The 14406-nt window shown below is 42.3% G+C and overlaps 1 protein-coding gene across 1 annotated transcript in view; it reads right to left on the bottom strand.

Moving 5' to 3' along the window:
* Positions 1–342: 342 nt before the first annotated feature.
* Positions 343–14406, bottom strand: part of LOC115369837 (lissencephaly-1 homolog A) — a 42393-nt gene continuing 28329 nt past the window's right edge. Inside the window, exons 6-11 of the mRNA XM_030066527.1 lie at positions 10740–10908; positions 8699–8801; positions 8355–8583; positions 5893–5994; positions 5553–5709; positions 343–4082 (exon numbers count right to left, since the gene is read on the bottom strand). Of these exons, the coding sequence (XP_029922387.1) occupies positions 4009–4082; positions 5553–5709; positions 5893–5994; positions 8355–8583; positions 8699–8801; positions 10740–10908 (834 nt within the window). The 3' untranslated portion in view covers positions 343–4008. The remainder of the gene's footprint in view (positions 4083–5552; positions 5710–5892; positions 5995–8354; positions 8584–8698; positions 8802–10739; positions 10909–14406) is intronic.

The raw sequence follows: 14406 nt of genomic DNA, 5'->3' as shown, positions 1-14406 counted from the left end.
CATCATTCATATGAAACACATAAACCTGTATTAAAATAATTAAAATTAAAAATATATACTACCACTACTACGACGACTACTACTACCAATAATAATAACAACAACAACAACAACAACAATAATAATAATAATAATAATAATAATAATAATAATAAATACATAACTATTATGGATGCAGCTCATTAACTTCTGAATGGTACAATCCCATTTATCAATAACCATAAGTCAATAACATTTCGTTTTAGTGCTTCGTGCCTAAGTATTACTCCATCTTAAAAAAAAAAAAAAAAAAAAGGCTACACGTGCAAACAGAGCCGAACAGATGACAAAAGACACCGCAAGTGCAGAGTTTTCTTTTATTATGTCGCAAACAATAATGACATCCAGATATATTGTTAACAATTCGCTGTGTGAAGAGTGAGACCATAAGTAGCGAAAACATGAGCTCCTGCTGGAGCCGGTGGAGTCTGAGGCCCTCACATCTCTATTCACAAGGCAGGTTACAGTGGACAGGTGGACTCGAGGCTGTGCACGAGGACCCACAGACAGCGCGTGCTCGTCCGTCGGCCCCCCCGCACAGCCCAGCCGGTGCAGCACAGGGATTGCTTGGGACCTGCGAATGGCAACAGGGGTTTCTCCAACAGGGCACATGTGTATACAACACCAAAGGCTGTGTTGTGGCTTTTTCAGTGAACACACTGTTCTGACCTTTAATTAAACCCTCTTCCTTGCCTGAAACAAGGAAGGGAGCCTGTGTGTCTTTTTCTTTCTTTCTTTTTTTTAATCAACAGTCAAGAGTAATTTCCATTTATTCCCTGGCCTGGTTTTGAATAGGCGTGTGGTAGTGTAATCCAGAAATCAGCCAATTGCAAAAAGGTGAGAAGTGTCATTTTCAAAAGGTCAGTCGCTTTGTCTTGCACCAACAAGACGCACACACGCGTCCAAGGAGTCTGAATTCTCAAGCTCAACCAGACTGTCCAAACAATCTCTCCATTTTTTTTTTTTTTTTTTTTTGGCTTCAGCTAGAACATTTAACACCTTGGCATTTTCAGGGCCATGCCAGCTTGTACTACAAAATGTCTGGTAAAAGGGAGTCAACAGAGAATCAGAGCTGATTCTTTGCCCAAATTCTTTGACAGAGGAGTTGTGACAGACTGCAGCTTGCAGAAAACAGACCCTGGTTGAGTGGGGGCACCAAAGGGAGACGTTAGTGGTTGTTCCCCCATGAAGGAGAGGGGGGCTTCTCCTTTGGGACATCCTAGTCTGCCGCAATCCCATCGCATTTACAGAAGAGGGAGGGAGGCAGCTCATCTGTGGGTCTGGCCTCCCTCAAATTGCATCACACACACACACACGCACACACACACACACACACACACAAACAAAACCAGTCTTCCTACAACCACATAACAGAGCTGTCTGACATAATCAAGCCAGCTGACCTGTCTGGTAGGGAGTCTTTCTGGTGTCCATGAGAGACCAAGTGAATTGGCACAGTGCACAACTTATGTACACAAAGACACCTGCCAACTGGGACGAAACAGTTTCTCCACTTGCCAATCGGACCAATTAGCACTGAGTCACTGACATAATGAGGCTCCTGCAGTTGATGAGCACTGAGAGAATATTTTTCTGCTACACTAAGGAACATGAGCATCAACTCGTTGGCCCCACCAGACAGCTCTGCCTCTGGTCCAGGTTTACATGCAGCAGTGCTAGATCAACAGGTCACGTCACGCTCACACTAGCCACTAGCAGGCCGAGCAGCAGATAGCCACATCCAGTACACACAGGAACAGGAAAACTTGGCAAAGAAGCTAGATAAGATCAGTTAAGCAGTGGAAGTCTTTATTATCAAGGAAACTGCATTGGAATGAAGAGGCGAATCAAAAAAAAAAAAAAAAATTATGATTATGAATTTATCAGCGTTTTCAAAATGTTTGTCTTCGATCATCATAAAAGGACCAAAGACTAAATGAGAGCAGGGATGTGCAAGATTAAGGAACAGTCTTGCCAGCAAGCAAGATGTCCTATTTTATTCCTCCAAGGGGAATGGAATGGTTAGTTTCTACAGTATGGACTGAATAACAATAACTTTCCATCATCCCACCAATTTTTTTCTTTTTTTTTTTTCTTTTTTACTAGCATGTTCCACCAAGATTTAAAAAAAAAATGAACATTTGAAGAAAGCTACTCAGGAGACATCTGTAAGTTTGAGATGGTCTGCAGGGTTTTCCTGAAGAGCTCCTCACTGCTCCCAGGCACAAACCCTGTCTGGTGCAAAACCAAACACAATGGCTGATCAGAAGCAAGGGAGCTGCACTGCCTTTAATGGTGAAAAGCTCTTTACAATAAAAGACAAATCTCAGCGTTAGATTCCTCTGCAGAAAACACAATCTACACAGGTGATTTAGTTATGTCTGCTGCTAGCGTTTCCTCACTATTCCTGAATTTCCATCCACTTCGTCCTTTTAGGCGACGATACAAATTTGCCGTAACTCTTCATAAGCTATTTTTACAATTCGTATTTTCACAGAAAACTGATTTGTTACTCAGAACCATTTTTATTATGCAGAGTATATAATTTTACCCCTCAGTAATTACAGATCTTTGCACATCCCAGATAAGAAACCCAGGGGGCTCACTTTGACTCTGTCATGCCTCTGTTTGTTTGTTTTTTGGACTTGTGTATTTCATGCAGGGCTGAGGCTCACCCACCCTTGTGACACCTACAGAGGCGCCATGGGACGACTGAGCATCTATTGACTCTGCATAATTCCTGTGCTACACAGACGATAAAACCCTGGAAGGAACTCATCAGTCAGGGGACTTGAGACAGAGACGACTCAGTTCAACAGAAGTCTGACTTGTAACATCGTAGTGCACCATCTCACAAAGGGAGATGCACCTAAGCTCCTTAGAGATTAAAAGAGATAATCCCTGAAGTGTGCCAGGGCCCAGGTGCTACTGTAAGCCAGACGCTCGCTGGCAGCAAGAGCCAAACAGGTATGGGGCAGCATTCGAGGTAGCAGCACCTCATGCTTAGAGCCACACTAAAATTAAGCCTAAGTGCTTGCTAAACTGGGCATCAGGAGTATAGCGTAGCATGGCTGGTCAAAAAAGCCAGTGAAAAATACTTTGATTCTTGACTGCAAAGCAGAATTTAGCAATGGGATAGTCATTTAGGGGACACTCATTTAGGATGTGCCACCATGACAAGAGTACAAAGCTGCTTTCCAACCCCCCAAGGTCCAAAGACAAGTTTGAAACATTCGTATATACAGCCATTAAAATATTATCTAGTTCCACATGAAGAGAAATGGTATGCACACTTCAGAAGTGATGTTACGAAGCTACAGATTATTCCAATAACAAAGCCCCACAAACAATCATATCTCCATTAGGGGATTACACTTTTCCTTTTCTTGCCTTTCCTCTCCTCCTCAAAAGTTCACCAAGCTAGGAACCAACAGACTACGACAGTGAAAGGAGAAGGAAAAAAATAACAAAGAGAAAAAAAAAAATCCTAAATAAAAAAATAGACAAAAATAAATCTTACACATAAAGACATTGTCATTTCTTAAATTATCGGTTTTTAGTGCCCTACATTTTACACCCAGTCAAAAACATCTGCCTTCGGTTGGTCGGTAAGGCTGCGTGACAGACGGCCAGCCCCGTGTTAAACCTATGGTACTTCTAGACAACGTTATGTAAATTTACAGTATACAATTTTGGATTACCATGCAAGAATACTTTTTTTGTGTAACATTTAATAGCTCGATCTACATCCAGGAATAATTTACATAGAAGGACAATAGTTATTGGACCAGAGAGCGCAATGGGTAAATAACCATGGTGGGTGAGTGCAGCCGGAGGAGATGAAGATGTGTGGGTGGGGTTTAGGTGGGGGTGGAATGAGGGGGGGCAGGTACGATGGCAGGAGGGGGTGTGGGGTCCAGAGGAGCGCTTGGGTAATTGGGGTGGTGGTCCAATCCTCCAAGGTCCGAATCAGCGGCACTCCCACACTTTTACTGTTTGATCTACACTCCCAGTGACCACGTAGGGAGCAGCCTTGTGGAAATCTGAGGAGGAAACAAACAGGTATTGTTACAGAGCAAAGTAGAGGAAACAAACTTACACTGAAGATGATACAAGGTGTCTACAGACATCAGACGGTTAGAATGAGTGCTTCCTGAGACCTTTACCAACATGAAAGACCAATTTTTGGGCATTATTTTGTTTTCTTCTTTGAATAAGCTTTGCAGTTAAGTGTAAAGAGAAGCACAATGTATTTTTTCCAGTGCAGGACGTTTTAGGCACTAATATATTTGGTTATTAACTAGATGATTCTCTGAAACTGTAATTCTAAATCTCCTTGAGGCTAGACAGTAAAATGTAACAGATGAGACCACTACTTTCCCAAACAGAACGTGGGACAGCTAAGGACAAGGATTTTCTTGGAATTCATTGTACAAGTACGACAGAGCAGTATAAATGAGTTGGGTTAACCTAGATTAGGCATTTTCTAAACAGGAAAGTGCACCAATAACTAAAAAGACTATTAGGTATAGCAGTAGGCTTCAAGTTTTGCAAAATCAGAAATGTTGACATTGATGCAGAGGAACTTGATTCATTTTCAAAAAACAAACAACAACAACAAAAAAACAAATAGATGGATGAATGAAATCAGATAAAATATGTGTTGAAATTAAAACCTCATACAAATACAAATAGACTAACCTCATATGTTTTTTATGGCCTGACATTTATAGAAATTGAATATAAGACTTTTTAACGCATGAAACAACACCCTGTAGTAGGACATATATATATAGGACAATGTAACACAGCTATCAAACATTACACTTAAGGTCACTCATCATCAACTTACACATTCTGAAAAGCAGATTGCCATTGGTTTATTCTGGCGAGGTTCACAGAAGAAGGGTGAAGTACTTTTGGTATTTTATGTACACGCACAGAACAATAAATTAAGAGGCAAAAATAAACACCTTTTTCAGCAGCCTCAACAAAAGGTGCTTTGTCTTCCGAACAGCTCCAGAATTCATCACATCAATAGCTTACGGCAATATCCTCTCTGGCTGAGGCAGGATTTAAGAGGACTGGGTTTCAAACGGCTTGCCAAGCAAAGCTGGCTGAAGAGTTAGGAAGGCTCCTCAAGAGAGTTCCCAAGCCTTGATCTGCTAAAAAGCCGCAGCTACGGGGAGGGGGAGGTGGGAAAATCCTGGAGCGTTTGTCTACCTCTTAAACCCCAGCTGCCAGCAACCCCCAGGATGCTGAACAAACTGCCTTTGGGAGACACTGGGGCTCCTTCCCGCTACCAGTGTTCAACCTTCCTCTAAAGCAGATTTGGGTAACCCCTGCTCCACTAAGAGGTGTGTCTAAGATCAACCTGCGGGTGGAATAGGGAGGCGCCTACCTCAGGAGACCTAGTGGTAAAACAAAGAAGAGGCTGGAGCTTCTTTTTTTTTCTCTCCTCTCTGAGAGGAGGGGGAAAAAAAAGCGTGGAGTTGGGCGAAGGGCCTGCTTACCCAAAGAGGTAACAAAGTGTTCGTGGGCACCCAGGGTCTTCATGCAGCGCTTGTTCTTGTAGTCCCAGATCCTTAGGGTCTTGTCATCTGCACAAGTTACAATGAACTTGCCCCCAGGATGGACCAGGACCCCGCGCACCCAATTGTCATGGCCAACCTATGTGACAGATTGGTAAGATTAGCTACTGCTGAGGCCAACTGCAACCCAATTCATTTAACTGATAGGATGATTGATCTAAGAGATATATATATATATATAAAAAAAAAGACTGCTTTTAGGTTATATACTGGATTAAAAAAGTTAATTAGTTAACACGAGATCATCTTATGTAATACTCACCAGTGTCATAAGGCACATGCCAGTGCTAACATCCCACATCTTGATGGTTTTGTCTCTGGAGCCAGACAGCAGGAAGGGGCCTGGCTTGCCACTCTTCTTGGTCTGATAAATACAAAAGGGGAAAAAAAAAAAAAATCAAAAAGGTCAATTTTGTGTCAGTTATGATGCAAAGACAATACAAAATACAAGCGCAAATCAGCATTTCAGAGTTGAATTGCACAGGTTAACATACTGAATACTATCATTTTATTTCCATAACAAAATTGCTAGCACCCTTAAATATCAAAAATAAATAAAATAAACAAAATGTATAATTAATTTGGAAAAAAAAAAAAAAGTTGCGTTAGTCTTTAAGGAGCTGTGTGGTGGCGTGCGATCACTTCTCATGCACTACAGTACATGTACCACATACATACCAATTTACACTAATTAGCTAATTTCCATGCAATGGGCAGGCAATGCGATAAACCAGAAAAAAAAGAAAAAAAAAAATCAAGAGCATTGTACTGTCTGCACAAAGACTATTTTTTTCTTTGGTGCTAAGCAAACAAAGCATCTGCTTTCTTACCATGTGGGTTTGTGTATCAGGCACACACGAAAAAGAAGAAATTACATGTCTAACCATTTTAACAGTGCCAGGGAAGGGCATGTTCAAACATTTACGCTGGCAGACTGTTAAAAGACAATCTATATATATGAGGTACATTTCACCGTTCTGGAATGAAAATTGTTGTAAATGATGTCAGTGGAAATCTCATAATCACTCTCCCTGAACGTGTTCTGCTGAATGAGCAACAAGCTGCCGTCTTCAAAGCAGCAGACTACGCTGAATACCTGGGAGTGAGTCAGTTTTACTCTTCTGGCAGCTCATGTGAAAGCACGTGCAAACATCTGCATCCGTCAGCAGCTCTCTCTCTCTAACCTGCGGTGTGTCCAAGTTCAGTAACTCCCCCAGCCCTTTTATCATCTACCATTTTTTGTGCATGATTAAACACCGTGACAGTTAAGAAATTAAAGAACATCAAAGACAGCCTCTTTGCAAGTGGAACATTGTTTTTCACTGCACCCAGAGTTGGGCTCTTGCTGCAAGGACTAATATTGTTTTAACTGGAAAAGGCGAGAATTGGACACACTTGATCACAAGGTATGAGGAGGGTGCCTGGGCTGACCCACGGCCATGGCACTGCTGACACCCTGCGTGAGCTTGTGTGTGTGTGTGTGTGTGTGTGTGTCTATGCACAAACTCAGCATTTCAAGCTCTGTTCTGTGCACATGGTTGTCACTCTATGAGGCAGTGTGTGTGAGCTCCACTAACATGGCTATGCATTTGGAAAAGGAAAATTTTCTCCATCACCTGATAGGGTGAGAAAATAGCATTTGTCACAAACAGATGGTCAAAATAAAACTGTTGGGCTATTTGTTTGGTACACAACCAGGGGTTTACCAAACAATCCTGCCTTCACTCAAGAAAGAATGAGTAAGCCACCACTCTTTGCTTTATGTGCAACTTGCAATGCAAGGGATGACAATAAGCACCGACCGATGGCCTGAGGCCAATAAGATGCTGACTTGGGCCAGCTGATTGGTCCGTCATTGTCCCAGTTGGGCCAGAGCCCAGAATAAAGTTTCTGGTGTTACCATTTCTCACCCGCTAATAGGCCTCTCATCACTGCCCCTCTGCTCTGCTCCACTGTTTTGTGTTATTCCTTTTGAGAAATTAATCTAGGCACCGCTTCAGCCTTAGTGAGATATTCAGCAACTTGTGGTGTAGACACGGTGGCAGCTGCTTTGAAATACAATATGAAAGAAAAAGGAAAGTTTCTTTTGTCATGGAAGCAACAGTTTCCTTCGACTGAAAATGGTGAAAACATCCTGTGCTGCTTGTCATCAATTTTTAAATAAGCTGGATTGATCTGTGTTTTTAAAACGGCATCACAAATTACGGAAAACACCAAGTGTGTATGTAAAATGGGAGGTTGATTCATTAGGTGCCAGTAATGTGTGACAGATGAACTGGGCAACTTACTTGCCATTTGAATGGGCCCTTTGGTTTATGTTTCCTCATTAAATCACTGCAGGTTAAATTTAAGGGAAAAAAATTGTGCTTTGGAGTTTTACAGACTGAGAAATTATATGTTTCAAATTGATGTACATCTATTGTCCCTTTCATTATTTATTTGTTTCATTTTGTACTGTAGATTTAGAATTGTCAGTGAATGTTGCAGTATATGTTAAAAAGTAGTTATTTTAATTTTTGTGTGGAAAATAAAATTCTAAACAAACTGTGCAGTGTTACCTCAGCATATGTAGATCTACGTGAATCCACCCTTGCTAGAGGTTGAATCTATGTAAACCTAGTGTGTGACTGATTTGGAACCGGACCTGGCCCAGGCCAGACTTGTTTCTAGGTGAGAGGAAGATCTTGGATTTGACGAGTGTCCAAAGTCCATTTAGAGCTTTACCTCAGTGCCTGTGGCATCTAGAATGGTGGGGTAGGCACTCTCTGGTGCCCAGGAGATGCACTCCACCACGTGTTCGTGCTCTCGCAGTTCGGCCTTGCACTCTTTGGAGGCCACCACCCATACGCGCACCGTCTGGTCATTGGAGCAGCTGGCAATCAGTGTGCCGTCCTGGTTGGGCCGCACCATACGGACCCACTCCCTGTGGCCTGTGAAGGTCTTCACACAGTAGCTGACGGGCAGAGAGATGAAGAAAGTGGTCACCATGTTGTCATGGCAGAAGTGATAACTGAAGCATGATATCATACTGAAAGAAAAAAAGGCTTGAACAAAGCTTTGATGCATACCCAGTTGCCACTTCCCACATTTTTATGGTTTTGTCCCTTGAGGCAGAAACTATGTGATCTCCGTTGGGCATGATGGCTACAGAAGAAACATTGTGGTCATGTCCTGGGGAGGAAAAACACAGAAGCCAATGGCATTTAGCTACATCTCAAAAAAACTGTAAGAATAATACATGCTTTGTCAGCAAAGTTATCCAAATTAACTGGCATTTTATGTTAGTGTAAAATACAATAGCTGGAACAATAACAGGCATGTCTAAACACAGTCCTTTTAACCTTCACTTCTTCCATTTGACAGAGCAATTAAAAACAAAATTCACTTGCCAGCTATGTTTTTTTAACATGTCTTTGGTTACCAGCTGTGCCAAAAAAAAAAAAAAAACAACAACAACTTTGAGTTTGGGCCTAATTAGCCAATTAAATGACAAGTGAGGCGGCCAGTTTGCTGGGGCTTACTTTGTTCCGGAGAGAATAAGAGATGTCTAATTACCTAGATGTGAGGACATATTTAAGCTGCTAAACAGATGAAGACAACGGTAAGTATGTTCTGAAAGGCCAGCTTAACTGTATGTGTGTAAATGTGTGGGTGTGGGCGTGTGTGTACGCGCCATCAGACCATAATCACGGGTGGCAGCTACAGAGAAAAATGCTATCTGGTGCTGAAGAGGATAATTAAAGAGCTGTCCAAATCGGCACTAATCTACTCCACCAAATCAGCTAGCCACATGATTTTTTTTTTTAAGACAAATGGGGAGAAAGGAGGAGCAGAACAAAAAGAGAGAAGGTTGAGTAGGATGGATAAAAACAAGTGAATGGAGACAGGGGTATAAAGAGGAATGGAGAGGGGAAAGAAAGGGGCGGGCGTAGAATAGGCCAGTGGGCTCATTTTAATAGAAAGCGTTAGACTGACTGATCTCCAAGATGTTTGTGAGACGTGAACACAGCCTGTCTGTCTGAGGGAAGTGTGCCAGCTCCCACTGACTGAGTGTGCCAGCTCCCACCACCATAAAAAAAGACTGGCAAGTAGTAAAATGCTGTTGCAGAATTTACAACTCCAACATGGGCTTAAGTATGACTGAGTGCTACTTGTATGGTGGCTGGATAGGCTTATTTACTTCATTCATATTTATTCATGTCTGCTTCACAGCCACACAGTTTGGGAGAATAACAGCAGAATTTGGAAGAAGAGAACCAAATGTCAATTCCTGAGACTTTAAATAGGTTTAAGCTGGTGGTGGTGGTGGTGGTGGTGAAGGTGTCTCCAGACAGTTCCAGTGAGGTTTACATAAATAAGAAATAAAATACATATTAACCTCTCTCTCTTTCTTTTATATAGATGGATAGATAGATAGATATGGATAGATAGATAGATTTTTTTCCACTCATACTGTGGTCCCTAAATCAGCAGGGCCTCAGGACACATGTAGGCTATGCTGCTGCAATGTACTCATCAATTAGGATTTAAAAGAGGGAGGGGTGGATGGAGAGAGAGGAAGGGGGGGTCAGGGGTGCTGCCTAAGGACTGTTTCATAGATGACATGAACAATGGTACAGCAGATTCACAGACAAGTAATAATGATAAGACTTGTGGTTAAGAGAAAAATAAAATAAAGCTCAGCATGCATTGCTGTGAATTAGAGCAGACATAGGCTTGCCTGCGTTTCATCATGAGCAGCATCTGCAGCACCTGAGCCCTGTGTACAATCACCACACAAGCATCTATAATCCATGATTTGAGCTGTGACCGCACCGTTCACAACTTCAAAACAGCTCTCCAATTTCAAGGGTTAAATGAGAAACTCAATGGCCTGTGGCAGTTGTGTTCAAATGCAAGCTAGTTTGTATCTGAAATGGAAACTCGAACAAAGAATCTTTGAAGCAACCTCACTGTCCAAAAGGCAAAACTATTTTTTCTTTGAAGTCACTGCCAAATCTCATTTCAAGCAGTTATACCAGCTTAGCATCATCAGGCCAGGTGTTAACCCTTTTAACAGGAAGGATGTTTTGGATAAAAATGAATTCACCAAATTGCTTGTCTTCTCACCATGCATGGTCCTGATGCATTCAAAGCCCTGGAAGTCCCACAGCTTGATCGTCATGTCTGCAGAGCAGGATGCTAGCAGTTTGCCGGTCTGGTCAAAGGAGATGTCCTGCACGGAGTCTGTATGGCCCTTCAGTGTGCGCTCAAAGTCTCCTGTCTCATAATCCCACACCTGATGGAAAAAACAATGGTCAGTTATTATCCTTAGAAAAAGATGAGATTTTAGAAAATAAATACTGCTAAAATAAAGACATAATCACATACTATTCTTAACACTTGCACAAACGCATGTTCTTTAGCTGTTCATCTTCCTCCCAAAACCCGGGTAAGCCCACAAATGTCACATCATCTGTGGCCCGTGTCATTCAGTTTTTTAGCTGAGCAGCCTGGCATAAAACAAGCTTAGCGAGGACAAAGACTTTGTTAAAATACCTGATTAAAAAGTAACTTATACACCAAGGTGTCCTCAGAGCTTGGCACTGGCATACAATTCTCTTTGGCACTACATACATATTCAATGAGTTCCAAGCCTTTATATATTGAGTAGATAGAGAGATGGAAAATAGATACAATGAGAGACAGACAGACAGATACAAGAGAACTTAAGGTGAACTTAAGGGAAGGTTACTTACACTATTTGGACAAAAGTATTGGGTCAAACCTTTTAATCACTGAATTCAGGTGTTTCATAAAATCAAGCACCTGGCCATGCAGTCTACCTTTACAAACATTTGTGAAAGAATGGATCGTTCTGAAGATCTCAGTGAAAATGAGGTAACTAGAACGCAGACTGCAAGCCAGGCCCTCTCGTCCAACATCAGTGTCTGACCTCACAAATGCTCTTCTGGATGAACGGGCAAAAATTCCCCCAGACACACTCCAAAATCTTCTAGAAAGCCTTCCCAGAGGCGTGGAAGCTGTTGTAGCCGCAAAGGGTGACCAACTCCATATTAATGCCTATGGATTTGGAATGGGATGTCATAAAATCTCCTGTTGGTGTAATGTGAAGGTGCCCCAACACGTTTGTCCATATAGTGTATTTAAAGCTCATGTGGCAGTAGGAACAAAGGCAAAAGAGGCCTTTCCGCAAATGGGTTGTCCATACCTACAGCCAGAAGGAATGGGGGTGAATGTGTGATTGTGAGTGCTTTGTAGATCAGGGACGAGGTGATGCAATCGGATTAGCTGGGGATGAGAATATCAATGTTTGTGGGTTAAATGATTTATTTTAAGAGTTTATTCTTATTGATGACTGTAAGCATAGGGAAAAACAGATGGCACAGACAGTACAGTATGGGAGGAGGATGGGTACTGATAGAAGTTTTAGTTGACGGGCCACTGTAAGTCTCTGTTGAAAACTTTTCTAAGTGCCCTTGGTATGCTGAATTGAAGCTTAGGGTATTGCTATTGCTGTTTGCTTGACACATTACATTTGCCAATAGCATGTAATGAAAATACTGAGATGCTGGTTAAGGTTAGGATACTGTGAATAGTATATGCTAAGAGAGTTTATTGAGCTGAGTATGGCACTGCCAGTTGGATTTCAGTCAGAACATGGAGTCAACACTCCTTAGTATGTCTTATTTTCTACCCTCAGAGAGCAACATTATTCCTCTGGTTTTCAAGCAGACAGTTTGTTGTGGAGGGATAAGCCCTACTTGGATCCTCTGGTAGGGAGGGGGAATTTGGGCAGACGGTGACAGGAGACCCCCACCTCCCCCCCAGGACGCTATAGACACGGTGCAGATGGCCATGAGGAACAAAATGCAGGAGGGGTTAGCCTGTAGTAGATCAAGCTACTGCAGGCTAACCCATTCCTTATTCTTTGTTTTAATTAATCATTTGTTTTGTGTGTATGATGTATGTATGCATGCATAAGTAATTATGTCTACATGTGTGACTATGTAAACATGTTTCTCTTTATGTATTTATTATTTCATTCTCACCTCCAGGTGTGCTGCTGCTCAGCAGCACCAAAATGAGGGAGATCTCAGTGCTTTTCTGAGAGCTAAATAAAGGTTTGGAACGAAATGGAAAAACTACACAAGGTTTAACAATCTACACACATTTAGCAATGTTGAACAGGGCAATATTTAAACAGCTACCAAGGAACCTTGCCCCATTTAATGGTGATGAATAATTTACATTCTTCCAGGGGGGAAATGTCTTGGGTCTTTGTCATTGAAAGGTAAAGAGTAAAGGGAATAAGGTCCTTGTATGTGCCATCCTTGAGGTAAGTGATTGGTAAGTCGACACCCAAGCTCTTTGTCCTAGTTTCAATTAACCTGGCTTCTGGTTTTCTCCATGTAGAGAGAATAGTGAGCATAGCTCTGCTTTTAAGGCCCAATGATTTACATAATATGAGTGTGAGCTGCTCAAGGTAACAGCTACCCATCCAAAGATGCAGAAGTAGAAAACAGAGGGGGAAGGAAAAAAAGGGTAGAATGGGGGTCAGAGAATGACACAACTAAAGGAATGAGGGACAACACAAGCAGAGAAGGAGTAAGAAGAGAGGGGGAAAAGAAGACTGGTATGGCCACAGAAAGCAAAACCCTGCGACAAGTACACCCTGCATAATAATGAGGAGAGAAATAAGAGGAGGAGGAGTTTTTGACTAGAGGCAAAGCACAGGCAGCCTCACTGGAATGTCAGGAGTGGAAAGCGGACAAGAATGCAAGATAGTAACAGAGAATAAGAGTGGGCTGGGTGCAAGTCCTGCGCCCCCAGTTAAAGATTTAACAGAGGAGGAGAAAACTAGGGCACAGAGGGAGTCCAGGCCAGGCCGCAGACAGAAAGAGGAGGCGAGGCTAGGGAAGGAGTGGATAAAAAATAATTAAACAAATAAAAGCAGGGCAGATCTGTAGATTTGGGCCCAGGCCTGGCTCCTACTCAGGGATGGATGGATGGATCTCATGGTGGGTGGTCATGGTAGGGCAGCCGATGCTTAAGTGGAAGATGAATGAAGCAGGAGGAAGCAGGATGCTGAGAGCCAGGGTCTCTCTGGGATGGCGGGACAAGGTTGGGGAAAGAGAGAGCGGAGATGACAAATGTGGGGTGGGGAGGGGGGATCCCTACTGCAGGGAGTGCAGTCAAATAGAGGATATACATGTGTCTCTGATTGTCTCATGAATAAATCATACAGAACAAACAGCTAAGAGAGTGTTGGCATTGTGAATTGAGGCAAGGAGGTGGGGTTGCTGCAGAAAAAAAATCAGAGGAAGACTGTGTGTACTATATGGTGAAGTTTATATATAGAATCTAGATTCTAGAAATCACTGATGACAGAGGCAGAGATAAAGTTGCGTATTCCAGGGAATGTCTCGAAAAAAGAAAGCACAGTGAAGCAAAGGATGAGTAGAGTGAGGGATGATGAGCGTGAGGGAGAACAGAGGGAGAGAGGAAGCAGGAAGCTGATGCCCGGCTGGCATTTAGACTAGTTACTAGTTACTAGTTACAGCACCTCGCTTTCCAGTTTTTCATATTTATTGTGAAAGTCAGAAGATGAGTGGTGGGGCATAAAAAGGTTACTGCCAATTAATAATAAAGACAAAAGGAAGGGTTGAAGACCGGGTGAAAACTGATGCATTTTTAACGGGTCCCACAGAGGTCAGCAGTGTCCATTTGTGCAACCACAGTGAACTTGTAGGTCATGGCTGTGTGTACACATGTA

This window comes from Myripristis murdjan, chromosome 13 (assembly GCF_902150065.1).
Source record: "Myripristis murdjan chromosome 13, fMyrMur1.1, whole genome shotgun sequence".
NCBI lineage: Eukaryota > Metazoa > Chordata > Actinopteri > Holocentriformes > Holocentridae > Myripristis > Myripristis murdjan.
This window is presented reverse-complemented; position numbering and strand designations above follow the sequence as displayed.